Here is a 24343-nt window from a genome sequence, read left to right on the forward strand (position 1 = left end):
ACGTCGGGCCCTCATACCACCCTCATGGAGTCTGTTTCTGACAGCCAGGAAGCATAGGAACTGAGAAGTGGTCTGTGGTCCCCACCTGCAGAACCACTCCTTTATTGGGGGTGTCTTGCTAATTGCCTATAATTTGCACAACAGCATGTCAATCAGTGTTGCTTCCTAAGTGGAAAGTTTCATTTCACAGAAGTGTGATTGACTTGGAGTTACATTGTGTTGTTTAAGTGTTCCCTTTATTTTTTTGAGCAGTATATATATATATATATATATATATATATAGTACTACAGACTGTACTACAGTAGTACTGTATTCTGCTGAACCAGAGGAAATGTGGACTAGGCTACTATTTATTAGATTTATAGTAGAGGAATAATATTTATTAATAAGCAAGACATATGCCATAGACTTAATAGAGTCCCACAGTGGCAGTGTCATAATACCCATAAATCATAGTGGTCAAACAGGGAAATGGTTCCAATCGTTTTTCCACCATATATTTTCCCCATAGGGGATTTTAGAAACCTTTAAAACAAGGGCTGTGTTTCGTGTAGGCTTTACCATGGCGTGACGTTTTGATTACCTTGTAAATCTCTCTAGGACAGGGTGACTTATCAATATATTCACATTTATTTACTCTCATATTAGAAAACGCTAATCAGCATCAAAGTAGACGTCATGCAAAACTACAAATCCCTGCAGGTCACCTCTAGCTGACACCTAACAGGTATTGATCCTGCAGGTCACCTCTAGCTGACACCTAACAGGTATTGATCCTGCAGGTCACCTCTAGCTGACACCTTTTCTAACAGGTATTGATCCTGCAGGTCATCTCTAGCTGATACCTTTACTAACAGGTATTGATCCTGGACGTCACCTCTAGCTGACACCTTTGCTAACAGGTATTGTGTCAATGTAAAACTTGCACAAGACAGTTCAAGTCTAGCTAATGTATTCATTACTACATTTAGCTAACATTAAATAGTTAATCCAGAGATTCTTTGCCTCGATTCGGTTGTCTCGTCCAGATTCGTTTGTCTCGTCCAGATTCGGTTGTCTCGTCCAGATCATCAAGGCATTTGTTGTTCTTTACGATATCCACATTAGCAGCTATTGTAATTAGCATTTCATTTTTGGGGGGTAAATACAGGCAAATATATTGATAAAAGTCACCTTGTCCTAAAGAGATTTACACGGTTATCAAAACGTCACGCCAGTATAGCCTACAACCAGTGGAGGCTCCTCAGAGGAGGAAGGGGAGGACTATCCTCCTCAGTGAATTATATAAAACACAGTTTTGCAAAGAAAGTCTACAGTAGCCTCAACAGCACTCTGTATGGTAGCACCATGGTGTAGCCGGAGGACAGCTAGCTTCCATCCTCCTCTGGGTACATTGACTTCAATACAAAACCTAGGAGGCTCATGGTTCTCACCCCCTTCCATAGACTTACACAGTTATGACAACTTCCGAAGAACATCCTTCAACCTATCAGAGCTCATGCAGCATGAACTGACAAGTTGTCCACCCAATCAAAGGATCAGAGAATTAATCTAGTACTGAAAGTATAAGCTACAGCTAGTTAGCGCTGCAGTGCATAAAATGTGGTGAGTAGTTGACTCAGAGAAAGACAATAGTTGAACAGTTTTCAACAAATACATTTGTTCTTAGTTTCACTTAGCTAGTAAATGTAGCTGGCTAGTTTAGTTACTCAAACACCCGGCTCAAACAGAGGGATGCTATGTTGGCTAGCTGGCCATGATTATCCAACACATCACTGGAACTCAAGTCAAGGTAAGCTTTTGGTATTATTAATTTATTACCACCGGGGATGCAGGTCTAACTGCTTACTGACTAAACACTGTACCGTTACTGCATGATTGTAGTGGGTTTACTAACACATTAGTTCTATTTGCTATGTTGACTAGGACGTTACTTTAGCTAATATGGGGACAACGATGCAGGCTGTGTGTAGTGGTTATGACATGGTTTGGCTTGGAAAGGTTTTTTCGCTTGGTCACATACAGCCGATGTGTTGTTCATTTGAAGTCCACAAACGAAGGGAAAAGGTGAGAGGAGGAGAGTGCATAGAGGTCGAGAAGGAATACAACGTGGCTGCTATGAAAGTGAACTGTGTTTATGCGTGATCAGGGGTGTATTCATTCTGCCGATTCTGTTGAAAAACATTTCTTTGAAACGGCAGCAAACAAAACGGGGATAAAATACATGAATTTGTCCAATAGAAACTCTTGTTTGCAACTGTTGGGCTAATGATTACACCCTACATCAGCTAGATGCAGGCAGGAGTGTGCAAGGCGGTATTGAATGTCACTGTCTGTCCATGTGTCACTGTCATCTCAAATGTCTCTCTCGACCTGTGTACACCTACGTTGTAAACTTTAATTCATAGGCTAGGTTGTAGCAACCTCATAATGGGAATAGGCAACAGAGTATCATGTAGTATCCTAAACCCATCACTGTTGCATTGAACTGGGTGAATATGAATGACAGTATCCTAAACCCATCACTGTTACATTGAACTGGGTGAATATGAATGACAGTATCCTAAACCCATCACTGTTACATTGAACTGGGTGAATATGAAGGACAGTATCCTAAACCCATCACTGTTACATTGAACTGGGTGAAGGACAGTATCCTAAACCCATCACTGTTACATTGAACTGGATAAATATGAAGGACAGTATCCTAAACCCATCACTGTTACATTGAACTGGGTGAAGGACAGTAACCTAAACCCATCACTGTTACATTGAACTGGGTGAATATGAATGACAGTATCCTAAACCCATCACTGTTACATTGAACTGGGTGAATATGAATGACAGTATCCTAAACCCATCACTGTTACATTGAACTGGGTGAATATGGAGGACAGTATCCTAAACCCATCACTGTTAATATTGAACTGGGTGAAGGACAGTATCCTAAACCCATCACTGTTACATTGAACTGGGTGAATGGAATATGAATGACAGTCATCCAACATGCTGTAATAGAAATAAGGCCACGAAACACAGCCCTTATTTTACATGTTTCTATAGGAAAAATGAATGGAACCATTTACCTGTTTGACAGCCAGGCTTTATGGGTATTATGACTCATACTGTGTTACTCTAAGGTATTTCACAACTTTTACACCATTAGTGAAAAGTGAATATATTATACTGTAAATCTCATTATATCGATATATTCTATACATGTGGCATTTTCCAGCAATATCATAAAAGGGTTAAGGTTAAGGGCTATGGTTAAGGGTTACAATGGAAGATACCCATGTCTTTCCTGTAGCGCTACAACACAAGGTTGTCTTGATATAAAAACAGCCTTCACATAGCACAGTACATATTCCGGTTAACTTTCCTAACAGTTTAAAAAGCATTTCTTTTTTCAATAGAACATAGCTACAGAAGTTTCTCTCTCTCATTTCTGTTCTTAAGTCTCTCTGTTTTCCTTCAATACCAAAAGCTAAAAACAGAAATACATACTGTATTATAAATAGTTAGACACAGTTAAAATGTTCTAAGTCAGTCTGGTTGTTCTCTACTATCTATTCTAAAACCGTAAGATGTTCCTCTGTTTTACATTTCTGAAAGGTGGAAGGTGCTGTATGTTAGGAGTGGCTCCTGTCTGTTCTCCGTCTCGCCCTCTGAGATGGCCTGCATGGGGGCTGGGTACTGCCTGCTGCGGACGCTGTAGCGGCTGCTGGTGGGTGGAGGAGGGATGCGGGATCGGTTCTGTCTGGGACAGGCTGCAGTGGACAGGCCTTTAGGAGAGAAGCCCTCTGTGAAGGGGCTGGGGAGCTTCTCCGTGCCTGGCAGGGGGGAGAGGGGCTTCTCAGCAAGGGGGTCTCCAGGGGCATTGGGGCCGATGGGGCTCTTCAAGATCTCTGTGGCTGACATGCGATAGCTGGAATCTGACCGGCTGCCTTTCTTCAGGAGTAAAAGTTTAAACTCCTCGTGGGAGGTGCTGGACTTCTTCAGGCTGCGGTAAATGGGTCCCGGGGCCTTCTGGGGGCCAGTGGGGGTGGTTGGGGTGTTGGGGTTCACCGGAGAAGTCACAGTGTTGCCAGGTGGGGTGACTGGGGTACAAGGTGAGGTGCTCCCAGACGCAGCACACAGACGGCTCCGGGCACTTAACTCTCCAGAGTCCTTCCTACCTAGAACTTTCCTCCTGGATCTATGAAGGACAGTGGAACAGTAGTTAGGACTGGGTGTAACAGACCAGTAGTTAGGACTGGGTGTAACAGAACAGTAGTTAGGACTGGGTGTAACAGAACAATAGTTAGGACTGGGTGTAACAGAACAGTAGTTAGGACTGGGTGTAACAGAACAATAGTTAGGACTGGGTGTAACAGAACAGTGGTTATGGATAACAGAACAGGGGTTAGGGTTATGGATAACAGAACAGGGGTTAGGGTTATGGATAACAGAACAGGGGTTAGGGATAACAGAACAGGGGTTAGGGATAAAAGAACAGGGGTTAGGGATAACAGAACAGGGGTTAGGGTTATGGATAACAGAACAGGGGTTATGGATAACAGAACAGGGGTTAGGGTTATGAATAACAGAACAGGGGTTAGGGTTATGGATAACAGAACAGGGGTTAGGGTTAACAGAACAGGGGTTATGGATAACAGAACAGGGGTTATGGATAACAGAACAGGGGTTAGGGTTATGGATAACAGAACAGAGGTTAGGGTTATGGATAACAGAACAGGGGTTATGGATAACAGAACAGGGGTTATGGATAACAGAACAGGGGTTATGGATAACAGAACAGGGTTATGGATAACAGAACAGGGGTTATGGATAACAGAACAGGGGTTATGGATAACAGAACAGGGGTTATGGATAACAGAACAGGGGTTATGGATAACAGAACAGGGGTTAGGGTTATGGATAACAGAACAGGGGTTAGGGTTATGGATAACAGAACAGGGGTTAGGGTTATGGATAATAGGGTTACATTTGTAAAAGTTAGAGCACCTATGCTTCTTTCTGGCAAAACAAGGTTATTAGCTTAGTGACAAATTAAACTATCACCAGAAACCCACCTGTGGATCATGGCAAACAGCTCCTCTGTAGTGCAAGCCTTGGTGGGCGACAGGAAGACGTCACCCTCAGCCTTGGTCTCCTCACTCAGAGGAAACACAGAGTTGTCACTGGGTCTGGAATCTGGAAAATAGGGTTGGGCTGGATTAATGACAAGACAAAGCTTGTTTGGTTTAAAGGCACCTCACAATCCTTAATTAAAGCTAGCGTCTAGACTATTTAAAAAATACTTCCTGTCTTCTAGTCAATGACAACAACAGTTGAACGGCTGTCTGACGTTTCATCTTTACTGCAGTAGCCCTGCTCTGTGTTTGGGGTGTCTGGGGTAGTCTCTGTGTCTGGGGTAGTCTCTGTGTTTGGGTTAGACTGGGTTAGTCTCTGTCTGGGGTGTCTGGGGTAGTCTCTGTGTTTGGGGTGTCTGGGTTAGTCTCTGTGTCTGGGTTAGTCTCTGTGTCTGGGTTAGTCTCTGTGTCTGGGGTAGACTCTGTGTTTGGGGTGTCTGGGTTAGTCTCTGTGTCTGGGGTGTCTGGGTTAGTCTCTGTCTGGGGTGTCTGGGGTAGTCTCTGTGTCTGGGGTAGTCTCTGTGTCTGGGGTAGTCTCTGTGTTTGGGTTAGACTGGGTTAGTCTCTGTCTGGGGTGTCTGGGGTAGTCTCTGTGTTTGGGGTGTCTGGGTTAGTCTCTGTGTTTGGGGTGTCTGGGTTAGTCTCTGTGTCTGGGTTAGACTGGGTTAGTCTCTGTGTCTGGGGTAGACTCTGTGTTTGGGGTGTCTGGGTTAGTCTCTGTCTGGGGTGTCTGGGGTAGTCTCTGTGTCTGGGGTAGTCTCTGTGTCTGGGGTAGACTGGGTTAGTCTCTGTGTCTGGGGTAGACTGGGTTAGTCTCTGTGTCTGGGGTAGACTGGGTTAGTCTCTGTGTCTGGGGTAGACTGGGTTAGTCTCTGTGTCTGGGGTAGACTGGGTTAGTCTCTGTGTCTGGGGTAGACTGGGTTAGTCTCTGTGTCTGGGGTGTCTGGGTTAGTCTCTGTGTCTGGGTTAGTCTCTGTCTGGGGTGTCTGGGTTAGTCTCTGTGTCTGGGTTAGTCTCTGTGTCTGGGGTAGTCTCTGTGTCTGGGGTAGTCTCTGTGTCTGGGGTAGTCTCTGTGTCTGGGGTAGTCTCTGTGTCTGGGGTGTCTGGGGTAGTCTCTGTGTTTGGGGTGTCTGGGTTAGTCTCTGTGTCTGGGTTAGACTGGGTTAGTCTCTGTGTCTGGGGTAGACTCTATGTTTGGGGTGTCTGGGTTAGTCTCTGTCTGGGGTGTCTGGGGTAGTCTCTGTGTCTGGGGTAGTCTCTGTGTCTGGGGTAGACTGGGTTAGTCTCTGTGTCTGGGGTAGACTGGGTTAGTCTCTGTGTCTGGGGTAGACTGGGTTAGTCTCTGTGTCTGGGGTAGACTGGGTTAGTCTCTGTGTCTGGGGTAGACTGGGTTAGTCTCTGTGTCTGGGGTAGACTGGGTTAGTCTCTGTGTCTGGGGTGTCTGGGTTAGTCTCTGTGTCTGGGTTAGTCTCTGTCTGGGGTGTCTGGGTTAGTCTCTGTGTCTGGGGTAGTCTCTGTGTCTGGGGTAGTCTCTGTGTCTGGGGTAGTCTCTGTGTCTGGGGTAGTCTCTGTGTCTGGGGTGTCTGGGGTAGTCTCTGTGTTTGGGGTGTCTGGGTTAGTCTCTGTGTTTGGGGTGTCTGGGTTAGTCTCTGTGTTTGGGGTGTCTGGGTTAGTCTCTGTGTCTGGGGTGTCTGGGTTAGTCTCTGTCTGGGGTGTCTGGGGTAGTCTCTGTGTCTGGGGTAGTCTCTGTGTTTGGGTTAGACTGGGTTAGTCTCTGTCTGGGGTAGTCTCTGTGTTTGGGGTGTCTGGGTTAGTCTCTGTGTCTGGGTTAGTCTCTGTGTCTGGGGTAGACTCTGTGTCTGGGGTAGACTCTGTGTCTGGGGTAGACTCTGTGTCTGGGGTAGACTCTGTGTCTGGGGTAGACTCTGTGTTTGGGGTGTCTGGGTTAGTCTCTGTGTCTGAGGTGTCTGGGTTAGTCTCTGTCTGGGGTGTCTGGGGTAGTCTCTGTGTCTGGGGTAGTCTCTGTGTCTGGGGTAGTCTCTGTGTCTGGGGTAGTCTCTGTGTCTGGGGTAGTCTCTGTGTTTGGGTTAGACTGGGTTAGTCTCTGTCTGGGGTGTCTGGGGTAGTCTCTGTGTTTGGGGTGTCTGGGTTAGTCTCTGTGTCTGGGTTAGACTGGGTTAGTCTCTGTGTCTGGGGTAGACTCTGTGTTTGGGGTGTCGGTTAGTCTCTGTCTGGGGTGTCTGGGGTAGTCTCTGTGTCTGGGGTAGACTGGGTTAGTCTCTGTATCTGGGGTAGACTGGGTTAGTCTCTGTGTCTGGGGTAGACTGGGTTAGTCTCTGTGTCTGGGGTAGACTGGGTTAGTCTCTGTGTCTGGGGTAGACTGGGTTAGTCTCTGTGTCTGGGGTAGACTGGGTTAGTCTCTGTGTCTGGGGTAGACTGGGTTAGTCTCTGTGTCTGGGGTAGACTGGGTTAGTCTCTGTGTCTGGGGTAGACTGGGTTAGTCTCTGTGTCTGGGGTAGACTGGGTTAGTCTCTGTGTCTGGGGTAGACTGGGTTAGTCTCTGTGTCTGGGGTAGACTGGGTTAGTCTCTGTGTCTGGGGTGTCTGGGTTAGTCTCTGTGTCTGGGGTGTCTGGGTTAGTCTCTGTGTCTGGGTTAGTCTCTGTGTCTGGGTTAGTCTCTGTGTCTGGGTTAGTCTCTGTGTCTGGGGTAGTCTCTGTGTCTGGGGTAGTCTCTGTGTCTGGGGTAGTCTCTGTGTCTGGGGTAGTCTCTGTGTCTGGGGTAGTCTCTGTGTCTGGGGTAGTCTCTGTGTCTGGGGTGTCTGGGGTAGTCTCTGTGTTTGGGGTGTCTGGGTTAGTCTCTGTGTCTGGGTTAGACTGGGTTAGTCTCTGTGTCTGGGGTAGACTCTGTGTTTGGGGTGTCTGGGTTAGTCTCTGTCTGGGGTGTCTGGGGTAGTCTCTGTGTCTGGGGTAGTCTCTGTGTCTGGGGTAGACTGGGTTAGTCTCTGTGTCTGGGGTAGACTGGGTTAGTCTCTGTGTCTGGGGTAGACTGGGTTAGTCTCTGTGTCTGGGGTAGACTGGGTTAGTCTCTGTGTCTGGGGTGTCTGGGTTAGTCTCTGTGTCTGGGGTGTCTGGGTTAGTCTCTGTGTCTGGGGTGTCTGGGTTAGTCTCTGTGTCTGGGTTAGTCTCTGTGTCTGGGTTAGTCTCTGTGTCTGGGGTAGTCTCTGTGTCTGGGGTAGTCTCTGTGTCTGGGGTAGTCTCTGTGTCTGGGGTAGTCTCTGTGTCTGGGGTAGTCTCTGTGTCTGGGGTGTCTGGGTTAGTCTCTGTGTCTGGGGTAGTCTCTGTGTTTGGGGTGTCTGGGTTAGTCTCTGTGTTTGGGGTGTCTGGGTTAGTCTCTGTGTCTGGGGTGTCTGGGTTAGTCTCTGTCTGGGGTGTCTGGGGTAGTCTCTGTCTGGGGTGTCTGGGGTAGTCTCTGTCTGGGGTGTCTGGGGTAGTCTCTGTGTCTGGGGTAGACTGGGTTAGTCTCTGTGTCTGGGGTAGACTGGGTTAGTCTCTGTGTCTGGGGTAGACTGGGTTAGTCTCTGTGTCTGGGGTAGACTGGGTTAGTCTCTGTGTCTGGGGTAGACTGGGTTAGTCTCTGTGTCTGGGGTAGACTGGGTTAGTCTCTGTGTCTGGGGTAGACTGGGTTAGTCTCTGTGTCTGGGTTAGTCTCTGTGTCTGGGTTAGTCTCTGTGTCTGGGTTAGTCTCTGTGTCTGGGTTAGTCTCTGTGTCTGGGTTAGTCTCTGTGTCTGGGTTAGTCTCTGTGTCTGGGTTAGTCTCTGTGTCTGGGTTAGTCTCTGTGTCTGGGTTAGTCTCTGTGTCTGGGTTAGTCTCTGTGTCTGGGTTAGTCTCTGTGTCTGGGTTAGTCTCTGTCTGGGGTGTCTGGGTAGTCTCTGTGTCTGGGGTAATCTCTGTGTCTGGGGTAGACTGGGTTAGTCTCTGTGTCTGGGGTGTCTGGGTTAGTCTCTGTATCTGGGGTAGTGTCTGGGGTAGTGTCTGTGTCTGGGGTAGTGTGTTTCTGGGGCAGTGTGTGTTTCTGGGGTAGTGTCTGGGGTAGTGTCAGTGTCTGGGGTAGTGTGTGTTTCTGGGGTGTGTCTGGGGTAGTGTGTTTCTGGGGCAGTGTGTGTTTCTGGGGTAGTGTGTTTCTGGGGTGACCCTGGTGTGGAGGTGGACCCTTCCTCTACTCCTCCCTGCTGCTATCCTGAGAGACACTAATGGTTGGAACTCCTGAAGACTTACACTCCTCTTCTCTGCCAGCCACATTGCTGATTGGATAAGCTTGCAATGTTTCAGACTGATCACTTTTAACAGGCACTTTGTCTAGACTCTCTGATGTTGTGGCTAAGCTGTACTGACCAGGAAACATTGAAAGGTCTTCAGGTCTCTGTAGTTCAGATGGCTCAGGTGGTAGTGGTCGGTATTGTCCTGCCTCCAGACTGCTGCTACTCCCAGGGAATAGAGCTTTCTGTTCCTCTACCTCCTGACCTGGGGTCACCCTTGTGGCCTCAGTCCCCCTCTTGCAGACCTCCTGGTCTAGCATTGACTGCTGGTCTGTAAGCGGCTGGTGTTGGTTTAGGAGAGGCTGGTGTTGGTCTCTGATGGTATGGTCCTCTTCTGCCAGTCTCTCCTGGTCTGGTAGTCTTTCCTGGTCTGGTTGTCTCTCCTGGTCCGGTAGTCTCTCCTGGTCCGGTAGTCTCTCCTGGTCCGGTAGTCTCTCCTGGTCCGGTAGTCTCTCCTGGTCCGGTAGTCTCTCCTGGTCCGGTAGTCTCTCCTGGTCTGCCAGTGTTTGGTCTACAGGCTGTCTGAAGGCGGTGGTACTCCACTGGGCTTCAGCAGGGTGTCTGTCCTGCCTGTACCTCACGCTACTGTGACCTGCTGGGTCCCTACCGACAGGGCCTTCACTGGGGGCCAACAGTGACTCACAGTACTGTTGAGAGGGGGGAACCTGGGAGTTGTAGGCTGGAGGCTTCATGGTTGTAGACTCTGGGGACCTGCTGCTGGAAGGGGGGCTGATGTTCACAGTGGGACACTTGGGTCTGGTGGCAACATCTGGGCCGGGCCGGTCAGGGCTCCCCTCTCCTTGCTTCCCCACAGACCTCAGCTGGACTGAGTGCAGCACGGTGGGGGTGATGGTCATGGGAAGACTGCTGGAGGTCTCGGTTGCCGCTCTGGCCTCAGCGCTGGCCGATGCTGCTGCCGTCTGCTTGCTTTGCTGCAGGAGGTAGAGCTGGTTCCTGTGGCCTGGGGGCTTAGTAGAGACTGGAGGAGGGCTGGTAAGGTTAGGGCTGTGAAGGGCACGGAGGTCCTGGTGGCTGGGGGTGATGACTGGCAGCTCCAGATCTCTGGTGGAGTTGACGGACAGAGATGATTTCCTCTCTGGAATCTTGGGCTTCCTCTTCTGATTGGTGGGTGACAGGGGACTGGGGAAGAAGGCGCAGGGAAAGGAAGAGGTGGGGGTCTCGGATTGGCTGGAGTAGCCACTAGATGGTGACACTAAGCCAACCAGCCTCTCTGGAGAGGACATCTTGAAGTCCCCTTCTACTGAGGGCAGGGAGGACATCTTGAAGTCTTCTACTGATGGCAGTGAGGGGGTGGAGCCAGACTGGGAGGTCTGGGACTCTGAACTCTCCTGAGACTTTATGCATTCTATAACAGTAGTACCGGTAGCAGTGGAGGAGTTAGACAGAGAGCGATAGGGGTCAGTGTTCGACTTCAAGTCATTCACAAGCCAGAGATCTGCATAGTCTGACTGGACAGCTCCCTCATCTTTATAGGAGCCTCTGTCAGAGGAACCAAACAGGCCTGAGCCTGGCATCTCCTCGGTGTCCTCCATCCGCCAGGTCTCGATGGCCGCTAGGGGCTCCAGAGGGTCTTGCTCCAACCCTAACCCCCCCAGGCCCCCCTCCCCTCCCAGGTGACCCAGAGCAGGGTCGGGGTCAGGGAGGTTAGGGTGGCCCAGGGAGCCCTCTAGGTCCAGCTGTAACCTCCTCTCTCTGGAACACGACTTTCTTTGCTGCCCGCTGCGGTTCTTTGGATCGGTGTCGTCAGGAGAATTCCCCCCCCCGCTGATCTTCCTTAGTGAGGAGCTGCGTCTGGGGGCAGAGGGCTTGGCCTTAGGTTTCCTCAATGTCAGACAGCGTCTCCCCAGAGTCATGTGCTCCTGTCCACAGTCAGAGTAGTTATACATGAAGCTCTTGCTCCCTTTCAGACCACAGTCAAAGTGCATGGAAGTGTAGTATCCTTCATTGTCTATGGAGTAGTATGATACAGTGTCAGCCTTCTCAGAAGGAGGCTTGTCTGTAGTGAAGCTCTCACAGGTAGCCATGCTGGTAAAGCTGGGGTACCCCAGACTCCCCTCCCCCTCTCTGGAGCGCTCAGGGCTGAAGTCATGAAGCCTGGAGTCAGGGTGGGGGTAACTCCACTCCCCATCACTAGCCGTGCTGACCCCTGCATCGTCCAGCTGCCGGTCGGTCTGGTATGGGTCCAGGATGAGGATGGGGGCAGGGTCATCTGTAGCGTGGGGGCCGGTGTTCAGCGACAGCTCCGAGTCACAGTGTGAGGAGCCAGTGAGCTGGGGGGAGGCAGCCGGGGGGAGGGTCTCAGAGGTGTGGGAAGGGCACGTTGAGCTGCTGCCGCTCCAGTTCCCACTAGAAGATTGGTGGTCATCTTTATGGTCCATCTGACACCCAACAACCCGCCTGGTGGATGTGGAGTGGAGCGGACTGGAGAAAGTATCTGAGCTGGAGGACATCTCACAGCTCCCCATGTCAACCTTCCGGGGGAGGCGGGATTGGCTCCTCTCAAGCCAGGGGCTGCCAGTGCGCTGCTGGTACTTCAGGCTGGCCAGAGGGTGGTCCGGCTGGGACTGGTCATCTGCACTTTCCTCCCCCTTCTCCTTCAGCTCCCCCAACCCAGACAGGAAGTCATCAGTCTCAGAGGGAGACAGCTCCTCTTCCTCCTCCTCACTGTGGTGGTGAACCTCAATCAGTCTCCTCCCCTCCCTTGGCTGGCTGCGTGAATGCAGGCGTACCCCCAGCGAAGAGGAGAACATGGCGTTATTGCGCTCCGAAGTGTCCAGTAGAGAGGAGATGTTCCCGGTGGAGAGGGACAGCGGGATGGGGGCAGAGCTGACCCCCTGCTGACCACGCTGGTACTGGACCCTCCAGTGGGACGGCGTGCAGACCAGGAAGTCTTCAGTCTGGCAGCCAGAGTCCTTCTTGGTGTTCAGACGACTGCAAAGGTCCTCGCTACAGAGCGCAGCATTGCATCGGTCAACCACTGTCCGCTCTCTGGCGCCTGGAGACTCATCAGAATCTGGAGGAGGAGAGGGTCAGAATTATAAACAGGAGGAGGTGTCAGAGACAGACGCAGGAGGAGACACCGGGTCAGAGTTATACAGTGAGCAAAAAAAGTATTTGATCCCCTGCTGATTTTGTACATTTGCCCACTGACAAAGAAATTATCAGTCTATAATTTTAATGGTAGGTTTATTTGAACAGTGAGAGACAGAATAACAAAAAAATCCAGAGAAACGCATGTCAAAAATTTTATAAATTGATTTGCATTTTAATGAGGGAAATAAGTATTTGACCCCCTCTCAATCAGAAAGATTTCTGGCTCCCAGGTGTCTTTTATTCAGGTAACGAGCTGAGATTAGGAGCACACTCTTAAAGGGAGTGCTCCTAATCTCAGTTTGTTACCTGTATAAAAGAGACCTGTCCACAGAAGCAATCAATCAATCAGATTCCAAACTCTCCACCATGGCCAAGACCAAAGAGCTCTCCAAGGATGTCAGGGACAAGATTGTAGACCTACACAAGGCTGGAATGGGCTACAAGACCATCGCCAAGCAGCTTGGTGAGAAGGTGACAACAGTTGGTGGGATTATTCGCAAATGGAAGAAACACAAAAGAACTGTCAATCTCCCTCGGCCTGGGGCTCCATGCAAGATCTCACCTCGTGGAGTTGTATTGATCATGAGAACGGTGAGGAATCAGCCCAGAACTACACGGGAGGATCTTGTCAATGATCTCAAGGCAGCTGGGACCATAGTCACCAAGAAAACAATTGGTAACACACTACACCGTGAAGGACTGAAATCCTGCAGCGCCCGCAAGGTCCCTCTGCCCAAGAAAGCACATATACATGACCGTCTGAAGTTTGCCAATGAACATCTGAATGATTCAGAGGACAACTGGGTGAAAGTGTTGTGGTCAGATGAGACCAAAATGGAGCTCTTTGGCATCAACTCAACTCGCGGTGTTTGGAGGAGGAGGAATGCTGCCTATGACCCCAAGAACACCATCCCCACCGTCAAACATGGAGGTGGAAACATTATGCTTTGGGGGTGTTTTTCTGCTAAGGGGACAGGACAACTTCACCGCATCAAAGGGACAATGGACGGGGCCATGTACCATCAACTCTTGGGTGAGAACTTCCTTCCCTCAGCCAGGGCATTGAAAATGGGTCGTGGATGGGTATTCCAGCATGATAATGACCCAAAACACACGGCCAAGGAAACAAAGGAGTGGCTCAAAAAGAAGCACATTAAGGTCCTGGAGTGGCCTAGCCAGTCTCCAGACCTTACTCCCATAGAGAATCTGTGGAGGGAGCTGAAGGTTCGAGTTGCCAAACGTCAGCCTCGAAACCTTAATGACTTGGAGAAGATCTGCAAAGAGGAGTGGGACAAAATCCCTCCTGAGATGTGTGCAAACCTGGTGGCCAACTACAAGAAACATCTGACCTCTGTGATTGCCAACAAGGGTTTTGCCACCAAGTATTAAGTCATGTTTTGCAGAGGAGTCAAATACTTATTTCCCTCATTAAAATGCAAATCAATTTATAACATTTTTGACATGCGTTTTTCTGGATTTTTTTGTTGTTATTCTGTCTCTCACTGTTCAAATAAACCTACCATTAAAATTATAGACTGATCATTTCTTTGTCAGTGGGCAAACTTACAAAATCAGCAGGGGATAAAATACTTTTTTTCCCTCACTGTAGACGCAGGAGGAAACACCGGGTCAGGTTCAGATGCAGGAGGAGACACCGGGTCAGAGACACAGGAAGACAGGAGGAGAGGGTCGAGTTAGACACAGGAAGACAGGGTCAGAGTTAGACACAGGAGTGGGTTAGGGTCAGAATTAGACAGGAGGAGAGATTCAGAGTGAGACAGGAGGCCAGACTGAATTTACAAAACGCACCTAAAATAGTTATTTGCATAGTGGAGTCTTTTGTTAAGACATGAAGCTAGCTAAATCGTTTTACCATAATCACAACTCATGACATTACTACCCTGCATGAATCTGCAGGTAGCTAACAAATATCTGAAAATGTAGCTAGCTAGACTATCTTATCTGTATACATCATTCATGGATGGACGCATCTCCTGACGGATGCCATGGTTGCCCTTAGTTTGAAGATGCAATCTAGGGACAGGTGTTTTCTCCATCTCCTTAGCTATCCTACTCGAATTCCACTGATTTCAAAACTGGGTCCTCCAGAAAGTGGAGAGCAACACTTATGCAGTTTTACTATGCAATACATTTTTTACCTAGACATACTGACCAGCTCAAATAGACAGAAGCGTGCGATATGGCAGACCAATCCAAACTCAATCACTGCTAGCGGGAAGGTCGCTGACTTTTTCTGTGGCTAAACCAACTAGGCTCGTAATTTTACAATTTTATTCGTATTTACAAATAGCATACAAGTTTGTTATTAAGGCACATGTTTGAGAAGGCATCTCTGACCAAAAAAACGCATTTTGATTAAAAAGAGCTGTTCAGACGGCTCTCCTGTGAAGTAGTGACCTGCAACATACGCCTAGCTTCCTGAAGCAGGTCACATGTGCTGAAGACAACAGCAAAATGTCAGATAAAGCAATTAGACAAATCCGGCTGTTGTTAAACTTTTCTATAGTAATGGCTTGACAATTTTGTTTCATTAGAACAGACTGGTATTACTTCTCATTATTGTAGTGTTGTTTACAATGTTCCAAACAGGCAGATAAATTATATTGTAATCTAACAGCACCTGTTTGTCATGCAACAGCATCTCTTGCACTTTCGACAATGATTTTACATGAGGCCTAACATGAGGGTCACATGACACATTGCATTCAAAAAGTATTCAGACTCGACTTTTTCCACATTTTGTTCATTTATCCCCCCCTCATCAATCTATACAGAATGAGAATGCAAAAACAGGTTTAGACATTTTTGCTAAAATATAATGGAATATCACGTTTACATAAGTATTCAGACCCTTTACTCAGTATTTTGTTGAAGCATCTTTGGGAGCGATTACAGCCATCAGTCTTCTTGGGTATGACACTACAAGCTTGGCACACATGTATTTGGGGAGTTTCTCCCATTCTTCTCTGCAGATCCTCTCAAGCTCTGTCAGGTTGGATAAGGAGCGTTGCTGCACAGCTATTTTCAGTTGTGTCCAGATATGTTCGATCGGGTTCAAGTCCGGGCTCTGGCTGGGCCACTCAGGACATTCAGAGACTTGTCCCGAAGCCACCCCTGTGTTGTCTTGGCTGTGTGCTTAGGGTCGTTGTCCTGTTGGAAGGTTAACCTTCGCCACAGTCTGAGGTCCTGAGCGCTCTGGAGCAGGTTTTCATCAAGGATCTTTTACTGAGGAGTGGCTTCCGTCTGGCCACTAAACCATAAAGGTCTGATTGGTGGAGTGCTGCAGAGATGGTTGTCCTACTGGCAGGTTCTCCCATCTCCACAGAGGAACTCTAGAGCGCTGTCAGAGTGACCATCAGGTTCTTGTTCACCTCCTTGACCAAGGCCCTTCTCCCCCCGATTGCTCAATTTGGCCAGACGACCAGCTCTAGGAAGAGTCTTGGTGGTTCCAAACTTCTTCCATTTCAGAATGATGGAGGCTACTGTGTTCTTGGGGACCTTCAATGCTGCCAAAATGTTTTGGAACCACCAAGACTCTTCCCTTCCCCAGATCTGTACCTCGACACAATCCTGTCTCGGAGCTCTGCGGACAATTCCAAGTTGTAGAAACATCAAGGATGATCAATGGAAACAGGATGCACCTGAGCTCAAATACGAGTCTCAAGGGTCTGAATACTGTAAAGCAGGTCTCTTGAGACTCGTATTTGAGGTATATATATATATATATATATATATATATATATATATATATATGCAAAAATATTCTAAACACCTGTTTTTGCTTTGTCATTATGGGGTATTGTGTGTTGATTGCTGAGGAATAAATGTATTTAATCAATTTTAGAATAAGGCTGTGACGAAACAAAATGTGGAAAAAGCCAAGGGTCTGAATACTTTCCGAAGGCACTGTGTCTAAAATACTTATATCCACTAGACTAGTAAATAATCAACATTTTCCTTTTGATTATTTAATTAACCTATACTATGTTATTTTAGGTTATCCCTTTGGAGCACATGCAAAAGCGATTTGGAGTTGTTGAACGGGGGTGACAAAATGTATTAATTTAATTGGAATGAACTGAATGATGGGGATGAAGAAGGTGATTCAGGGCCGTCACACACACCCTTCCCTGGAAAAAGCCGACCATTGCCCTGGAAGGCACATCTGGTCTGGGACACCGAGAAAAGCCTCTACAAAAATATTAATGACTTTGTGGCACTCCCGCTCCTCAGCTGAGGGGTAACAGGCCTTAAGGCATTAGACTTCTGGATCTGGGAATCCGAGAAAAGTCTCATCACTTTCCTCTTCAAAGATATCCAGGATTTTGCGGCGCTCAATCTCCTCCAATTCCTCAGCCGAGGGGTAACAGGCCTTAACTTTTTTGCGCTAGGGGGCAGTATTTTGAAGTTTGGATGACAAGTGTGCCCAAAGTAAACTGCCTGTTACTCAGGCCCAGAAGCTAGGATATGCATATAATTGGTAGATTTGGATAGAAAACACTCTGAAGTTTCTAAAATGGTTAAAATAATGTCTGTGAGTATAACATTACTGATATGGCAGGCGGAAACCCGAGGAAAATCCATCCAGGAAACGGGATTTTCTTGATGCGAGTGGTTTTCCATTGAAAGCCTATTGACTATGTAATGGTTTAGGGCCCAGATTGCAGTTCCTATGGCTTCCACAGATGTCAACAGTCCTTTAGACATGGTTTCAGGCTTGTTTTCTGAAAAAACGACAAAGAAAAATACCTTTTGGTCAGGGGTCTATGGAATCATGCAGTACTGGTTTGCGAGTGTGACTGTGTGCGTGCCCTTCGTTGTTTTTCCTTTCTATTGAATACGCTATTGTCCGGTTGAAATATTATCGATTATTTAGATAATTGACACCCTGAGGATTAGTTATAAACATCGTTTGACATGTTTCGACGAACTTTACCGGTACTATTAGGATGTATTCGTCTGCATGTTTTGACCGCCTTTGAGCCAGTGGATTACTGAACAAAACGCGCCAACAAAACAGAGTTTTGGGGATATAAAGAAGGACTTTATCAAACAAAGGACCATTTGTTATGTAGCTGGGACCCTTGTGATTACAACCAGATGAAGATCTTCAAAGGTAAGTGATTTATTTTATTGCTATTTCTGACTTTCGTCACTCCTCCGCTTGGTTGGAAAATGTTTGTATGCTTTTGTGTGCGGGGCGCTGTCCTCAGATAATCGCATGTTATGCTTTCGCCGTAAAGCCTTTTTGAAATCTGACAAAGCGGCTGGATTAGCAAGAAGTTAATCTTTTAACCAATGTATAACACTTGTATTTTCATGAATGTTTATCATTACTATTTATGTAATTTGAATTTGGTGCTCTGCAATTTCACCGCATGTTGTCGGGGTGGGTTGCTAGCGGCACACCTTGCCCAAAGAGGTTTTAAGGCGTGAGACATGGACAACGTGCATATCTTCACCTGTGTCCTCTTTCACCACTCGGTAGTTCAGAGGGCCCATCTGCTCCACAATCCTATATGACCCTTGCCATTTAGAAGCGAGCTTGCCCGAGAAGAATTGTTCAGCTTTTGAGTAAGGATGAGAGAGAAGCCACACCCGATCACTGACCTAGAACTGCATGTCTCGTCTCTTCTTATCATAATTTCTCTTCTGCTTGAGTCGGGCCTGGATCATGTTCTTTGAGACAAGAGCTCTCAAGTTGTGGAAATGGACAACCTGGTCATAGCATGCCGAGTCTGGAGTAACCTGCCGGTTTTGTAGCACCATATCCAAGGGTCCTCGGAGGGGACGACTCAGGTCCAGCTCTGCAGGGGTGACTTCAGTAGACTCTTGCACAGCAGAATTCAGGGCAAATCGAAACTCATGAAGGTACTTGTCCCAGTGTTTGTCCTGGGTCCCTACATAGGAAGCAACCATTGTTCGATTAACCCTCTCGGTGAGGTAGGTCTGTGGGTGATAGGTCGTGATCAACTTCTGTCTCAGGTTACATCTTTGGCAGGTCTCCTCAAAGAGATCAGAGACAAATTGGGAACCTCAGTAAGACAGGATGTAATCAGGCACTCCCAAGCGAGTAAGGCTATCTTTCGTGAGGATGTAAGAGACGGTCCTCGCTGTGGCCTGACGAAGTGCAAACAGCTCCACCCACTTGGAATAGTAATCAACAAAAACAAGCATGTACACATTCTGATTAGAGCGTCTAGGAAATGGACCCAACAAATCCACTCCTAACATTTCCCAAGGTCGGGTAACCACAGTTTGCTGCATCTTGCGAGCAGGCTTTCTGCCTTCTGGTTTGTGTCTTTGACAAACCTGACAGTTTCGGATGTGTGACTTCACATCCATGCTCAGATGTGGCCAGTACAGTAATACTTGCAACCGCTTGTAGGTTTTGAACCTGCCCAAATGACCAGCTAACGGGTCTTCATGGAAATGTTGCAGCAGTTGAAGGCGTAGAGGTTCTGGTATGTATATTTGTTAGAGTGTTCTGTGAGGTAGTTGTACAACTCGGTAGACTTTATCTTCAATGATGGTCAGCTTGGTGGTAGGATTGACCATCTTTTCTCCATCTTCCAGGATAGTCTGGTACAAAGCCTGTACTTCTCGATCATCCTGTTGGGCCTTCCATATGGCCTCAGAAATGGGAAAGTCCGTTTTGGGTGTCTCGACAGGACATTAGCACATGTAAGATGAGGGCCACTGTTACCACAAGCAGGAGCTCTGGATAAGGCATCTGGAATAGTGTTTTACTTTCCTCTTCTGTATTCTACTGCAAAGGTGAACTCTTGCAACCGTAGAGCCCATCTGATGAGTCTGGTGCTTGGATTGTTGGTCTTGAACACCCCCACAAGGGAGGAATGGTCAGTGACCACAGTGAAATATCTTCCTTCCAGGTAGTACCTCCACTTTTCCAAAGCCCAGACAACTGCAAGGCACTCTTGCTCGGTTGTGGAGTAGTTCCGTTCTGCTCCATTCAATGTCCGACTGGCGAATGCTAGCACTTCTTCAGTGCCAAGTCCAGTCTGTTGGACTAGGACAGCACCAAGTCCAGCATCACTTGCATCAGTGTAAACTACAAAAGGGCAGTCAAAGTTGGGATGACCCAAAATGGGAGGTGTGAGAAGGTGTCGTTTCAGGGTTTCAAAGGAGGTCTGGCACTCTGCCGTCCATTGGAATTTGGCTCCTTTTCGCTTCAATGTGTTGAGTGGTTCTGCCACCTGGGAGAAGTTTGACACAAACCGATGGTACCATCCCAAGGAACCGTTGAAGGGCCTTGAAGGTGATTGGGACAGGGAAATCTTGTACAGCCTTGGTCTTTTCAGGATCCACATGAATGCTGTGAAAAGACACAATATGGCCGAGGAACTTCAGGGAGGTTTGGCAGAAGTTGCTCTTCTTCATGTTTAATGTCAGACCAGCTTCTTTTAGCTTATCCAACACTGTTTGAAGATCTTTAAAGTGTTGTTCTCTGGTCTGGGAGTAGATAATTATATTGTTACGGTAGACAAAACAGAGCTTCCCTCTGAGCTCACCTAATGCAATCTCCATGAGTCTTTGGAAAGTGGCAGGTACATTCTTTAATCCAAAAGGCATCACCTTAAAGAAAACAAGCCCTCAGCACAGACAAAAGCAGTCTTGTCCTTGCTTTCCTGGTCCATCTCAACCTGCCAATAGCCACTATTGAGGTCAAGGGTAGCGAACACAATAGCGCCAGACAATGACTCTAGGATCTCTTGGATGGTGGGAAGAGGATAGGCATCAGTCTGGGAAACATTGTTGGTCTTCCTATAGTCCACACACAATCTAAGACTACCAGTCTTTTTCGGGATGAGGACAACAGGAGCAGCCCAGGGAGAGGAGGAACGTTAAATTATAGCTTGTGTCAACATATCATTAATGAGTCCCTTTTAGATGATTAGCATCGCTGGGGACAAACGATATGGCTTCAGCTTGATTGGCATTTCCTGTGTAAGGAATATTTTGTGCTTCAGGAGCCCGGTGCATCCCAGCTTTGAAGTACATACAGAGTTATTATGCAGTTGTTCCAACAGCCTTAACTCCTCTGGCTGTTCCAGCTGAGCTCTTCTCACAGTCTGTAAAAGGAGATCATCAGAAGGATTACCAAGGGTTAGTGGTACCGGAGCAATGGCAGAGGAGACTGCCACATTTGGAACCCAATCATGTAACTTTATAGCTTCTGATTGGAAGAAATGCTTCTCGTTCTGATTGTGTGGAAACCAGTAGCAGTTGTGTGCGATATCAATCTGGACACCACTGAAGTACATGAAATCAATTCCCAACACGACAGGAAAAGCAAGGTTCTTGGTTTGTAGGATAACAGAAGGAATCATATAGGAGTGGTTACACAGGCGGAACTCTACCTCACTCCATCCAAGTGGTCATTTAGCCTCACCATCAGCCAGATAGAGTGGACCTTCTGTCCACGGCTTCAAGTTGTATTGTGGACCTTTAACCTCCTTCCATAGTTTCTCATTGAGCAGTGTGTAGGATGACCCGGTGTCCAGGATGGCTCTTCCTGTCCATGGGCCTATTACATTTACATTTTAGTCATTTAGCAGACGCTCTTATACAGAGCGACTTACAGTAGTGAATGCAGACATTTCATACATTATTTATTTTATTTTTTTCCCGTACTTTTTTCCCCGTATCGAACCCACAACCCTGGCGTTGCAAACACCATGCTCTACCAACTGAGCCACACGGGACCCTATGGACAGGGGTAACACCAGTTGGTGCAGTATTGACTGAAAGGAAGGGGATGTCGACGGGTCGGCGTAGGCAGGGACTCTTGGGGTTTCAGCTCTGGTCAAAGCACCCAGAGTAGGATGGTCGATCCTGCGAAGAGAGTTAGGTGTGTTTGCCTGTTGTGATTTGTAGTTTCTGGAAGGGTTTACTTGATACTGATTTGGACATGTAGCTGAAGAATGTCCCTTTTGGCTACATTTTCAACAGAACATGGGAGGGGTCTTGGCTGGAGATCCTGGCTGTTGTTGATGGTCTGGCTTGGGTAACTGTTTGGGTGTCTGTTTCTTTCTCTGTTCATATTGCTGTTGGCATTCTCTTTCCTTCTCGAACTGCTGTCCCAGGTGAACCAGTCCATTGACAGTGGTGACTCTTTCGCGGAGTTGACTGGCTAGTATAGGGTTGATGTTCTTCAAGATCAACTTAATGACCTCTTCCTCCACCGTATGCAAAGTCTCGGATACTCTTTCTTTCTTCAAATCAAATTTTATTTGTCACATACACATGGTTAGCAGGTGTTAATGCGAGTGTAGCGAAATGCTTGTGCTTCTAGTTACGACAGTGCCGTAATATCTAACAACTCCCCAACAACTACCTAATACACTTAAATCTAAAACGGGTGAATGAGAATATGTACATGTATATATATGGATGAGCAATGGCCGAGTGGCATAGGCAAGGTGCAATAGATGGTATAAAATACAGTATATACATGTGATCAGTAATGTAAGATATGTAAACATTAAAGTGGCATTATTTAAAGTGGCATTGTTTAAAGTGACTAGTGATCCATTTATTAAAGTGGCCAGTGATTGGGTCTCAATGTAGGCAGCAGCCTCTGAGTTAGTGATTGCTGTTTAGCAGGCCATGAGATAGAAGCTGTTTTTCAGTCTTTCGGTCCCAGCTTTGATGCATCTGTACTGAGCTCGCCTTCTGGATGGTAACAGTGTGAACAGGCAGTGGATCGGGTGGTTGATGTCCTTGATGATCTTTTTGGCCTTCCTGTGACATCGGGTGCTGTAGGTGTCCTGGAGGGCAGGTAGTTTGCCCCTGGTGATGCGTTGTGCAGACCGCACCACCCCCTGGAGAGCCTTGCGGTTGAGGGCGGTGTAGTTGCCGTACCAGGCTGTGATACAGCCCGACAGGATGCTCTCGATTGTGCATCTGTAAAAGTTTGTCAGGGTTTTGGGTGACAAGCCAAATTTCTTCAGCCTCCTGAGGTTGAAGAGGCGCTGTTGTGCCTTCTTCACCACACTGTCTGTGTGAGTGGACCATTTCAGTTTGTCTGTGATGTGTAAGCCGAGGAACTTCAACTTTCCACCTTCTCCACTGCTGTCCCTTCAATGTGGATAGGGCGGTGCTCCCTCTGCTGTTTCCTGAAGTCTACGATCATCTCCTTTGTTTTGTTGACGTTGAGTGAGAGATTGCTTTCCTGACACCACACTCCGAGTGCCCTCACCACCTCCTTGTAGGTGGTTTCGTCGTTGTTGGTAATCAAGCCCACTACTGTTGTGTTGTCTGCAAACTTGATGATTGAGTTGGAGGCGTGCATGGCCACGCAGTCGTGGGTGAACAGGGAGTACAGGAGGGGGCTGAGCACGCACCCTTGGGGGGACCCCAGTGTTGTGGGTCAGCGAAGTGGAAATGCTGTTTCCTACCTTCCCCACCTGGGGGCAGCCCGTCAGAAAATCCAGGACCCAATTGCACAGGGCAGGGTTAAGACCCAGGGCCTCCAGCTTGATGATGAGCTTGGAGGGTACTATGGTGTTGAATGCTGAGCTGTAGTCAATGAACAGCATTCTTATATAGGTATTCCTTTTGCCCAGATGGGATAGGGCAGTGTGATGGCGATTGTGTTGTCTGTGGACCTGTTAGGGAGGTATGCAAACTGAAGTGGGTCTAGGGTGGCCGGTAAGGTGGAGGTGATATGATCCTTGATTAGTCTCTCAAAGCACTTCATGATGACAGAAGTGAGTGCTACGGGGCGGTAGTCATTTAGTTCAGTTATCTTTGCCTTCTTGGGTACAGGAACAATGGTAGCCATCTTGAAGCATGTGAGGACAACAGACTGGGATAGGGAGCGATTGAATATGTCCGTAAACACACCAGTCAGCTGGTCTGTGCATGCTTTGAGGACGCGGCTAGGGATACCATCTGGGCCAGCAGCCATGCAACGGTTAACAAGTTTAAATGTTTTACTCACGCCAGCCACGCAGTCCTTGTTAGCGGGCCTCAACGGTGGCACTGTATTATCCTCAAAGCGGGCAAAGAAGGTGTTTAGTTTGTCTGAAAGTGTGGCGGTGTCCGTAACGTGGCTGAATTTCTTTTTGTAGTCCGTGATTTCCTGTAGACCCTGCCACATACGTCTTGTGTCTGAGCCGTTGAATTGCGACTCCACCTTGTCCTTGTACTGGCATTTTGCTTGTTTGATTACCTTGGAGGGAATAGCTACACTGTTTATATTCAGACATACTCCCAGACCTCTGTCCATGGTTATATACGGTGGATAGTGCTTTCAGTTTTGCGCGAATGCCGCCATCCATCCACGGTTTCACGTACTCTCACTGCTGGTGTCACCAGGGCTCAGTTCTAGGCCCTCTCCTCTATACACCAAGTCACTCAGCTCCGTCATATCCTCACATGGTCTCTCCTATAATTGCTATGCGTATGACACTTAACTACTTTTCTCCTTCCCCCCTTCTGACATCCAGGTGAAGGCACGCATCTTCTGTGTGCCTGGCAGGTATCTCCGCTCTGATGTCAGCCCACCACCTCAAGCTCAAGAAGACGGAACTGCTCCTCCTCCCGGGGAAGGCCTGCCCTTCCCTACCTTCAGGCTATGCTCAAACCCTACACCCCAACCCGAGCACTTCGTTCTGCCACCTCTGGTCTCTTGGTCCTCCCACCCCTACGGAAGGGCAGCTCCCGCTCGGTCCTGTCCAAGCTCTGCTCTGCCCTGGAACCCTAATGATGGAACCAGTTTCCCCCTGAA

The 24343-nt window shown here is 47.9% G+C and overlaps 1 protein-coding gene across 2 annotated transcripts in view; it reads right to left on the reverse strand.

The window, feature by feature from the left end:
• Positions 1 to 3082: 3082 nt before the first annotated feature.
• The window catches only part of nhsa (Nance-Horan syndrome a (congenital cataracts and dental anomalies)), a 111325-nt gene continuing 90064 nt past the window's right edge, over positions 3083 to 24343 (reverse strand). For both annotated transcript variants that reach the window (XM_029695317.1, XM_029695316.1), the window contains 3 exons: positions 9530 to 12487; positions 5077 to 5197; positions 3083 to 4199 (listed from right to left, as the gene is read on the reverse strand). In XM_029695317.1, coding sequence (XP_029551177.1) covers positions 3602 to 4199; positions 5077 to 5197; positions 9530 to 12487 — 3677 coding nt within the window. In that variant the 3' untranslated portion in view covers positions 3083 to 3601. The remainder of the gene's footprint in view (positions 4200 to 5076; positions 5198 to 9529; positions 12488 to 24343) is intronic.

This window comes from Salmo trutta, chromosome 17 (genome assembly GCF_901001165.1).
Source record: "Salmo trutta chromosome 17, fSalTru1.1, whole genome shotgun sequence".
NCBI lineage: Eukaryota > Metazoa > Chordata > Actinopteri > Salmoniformes > Salmonidae > Salmo > Salmo trutta.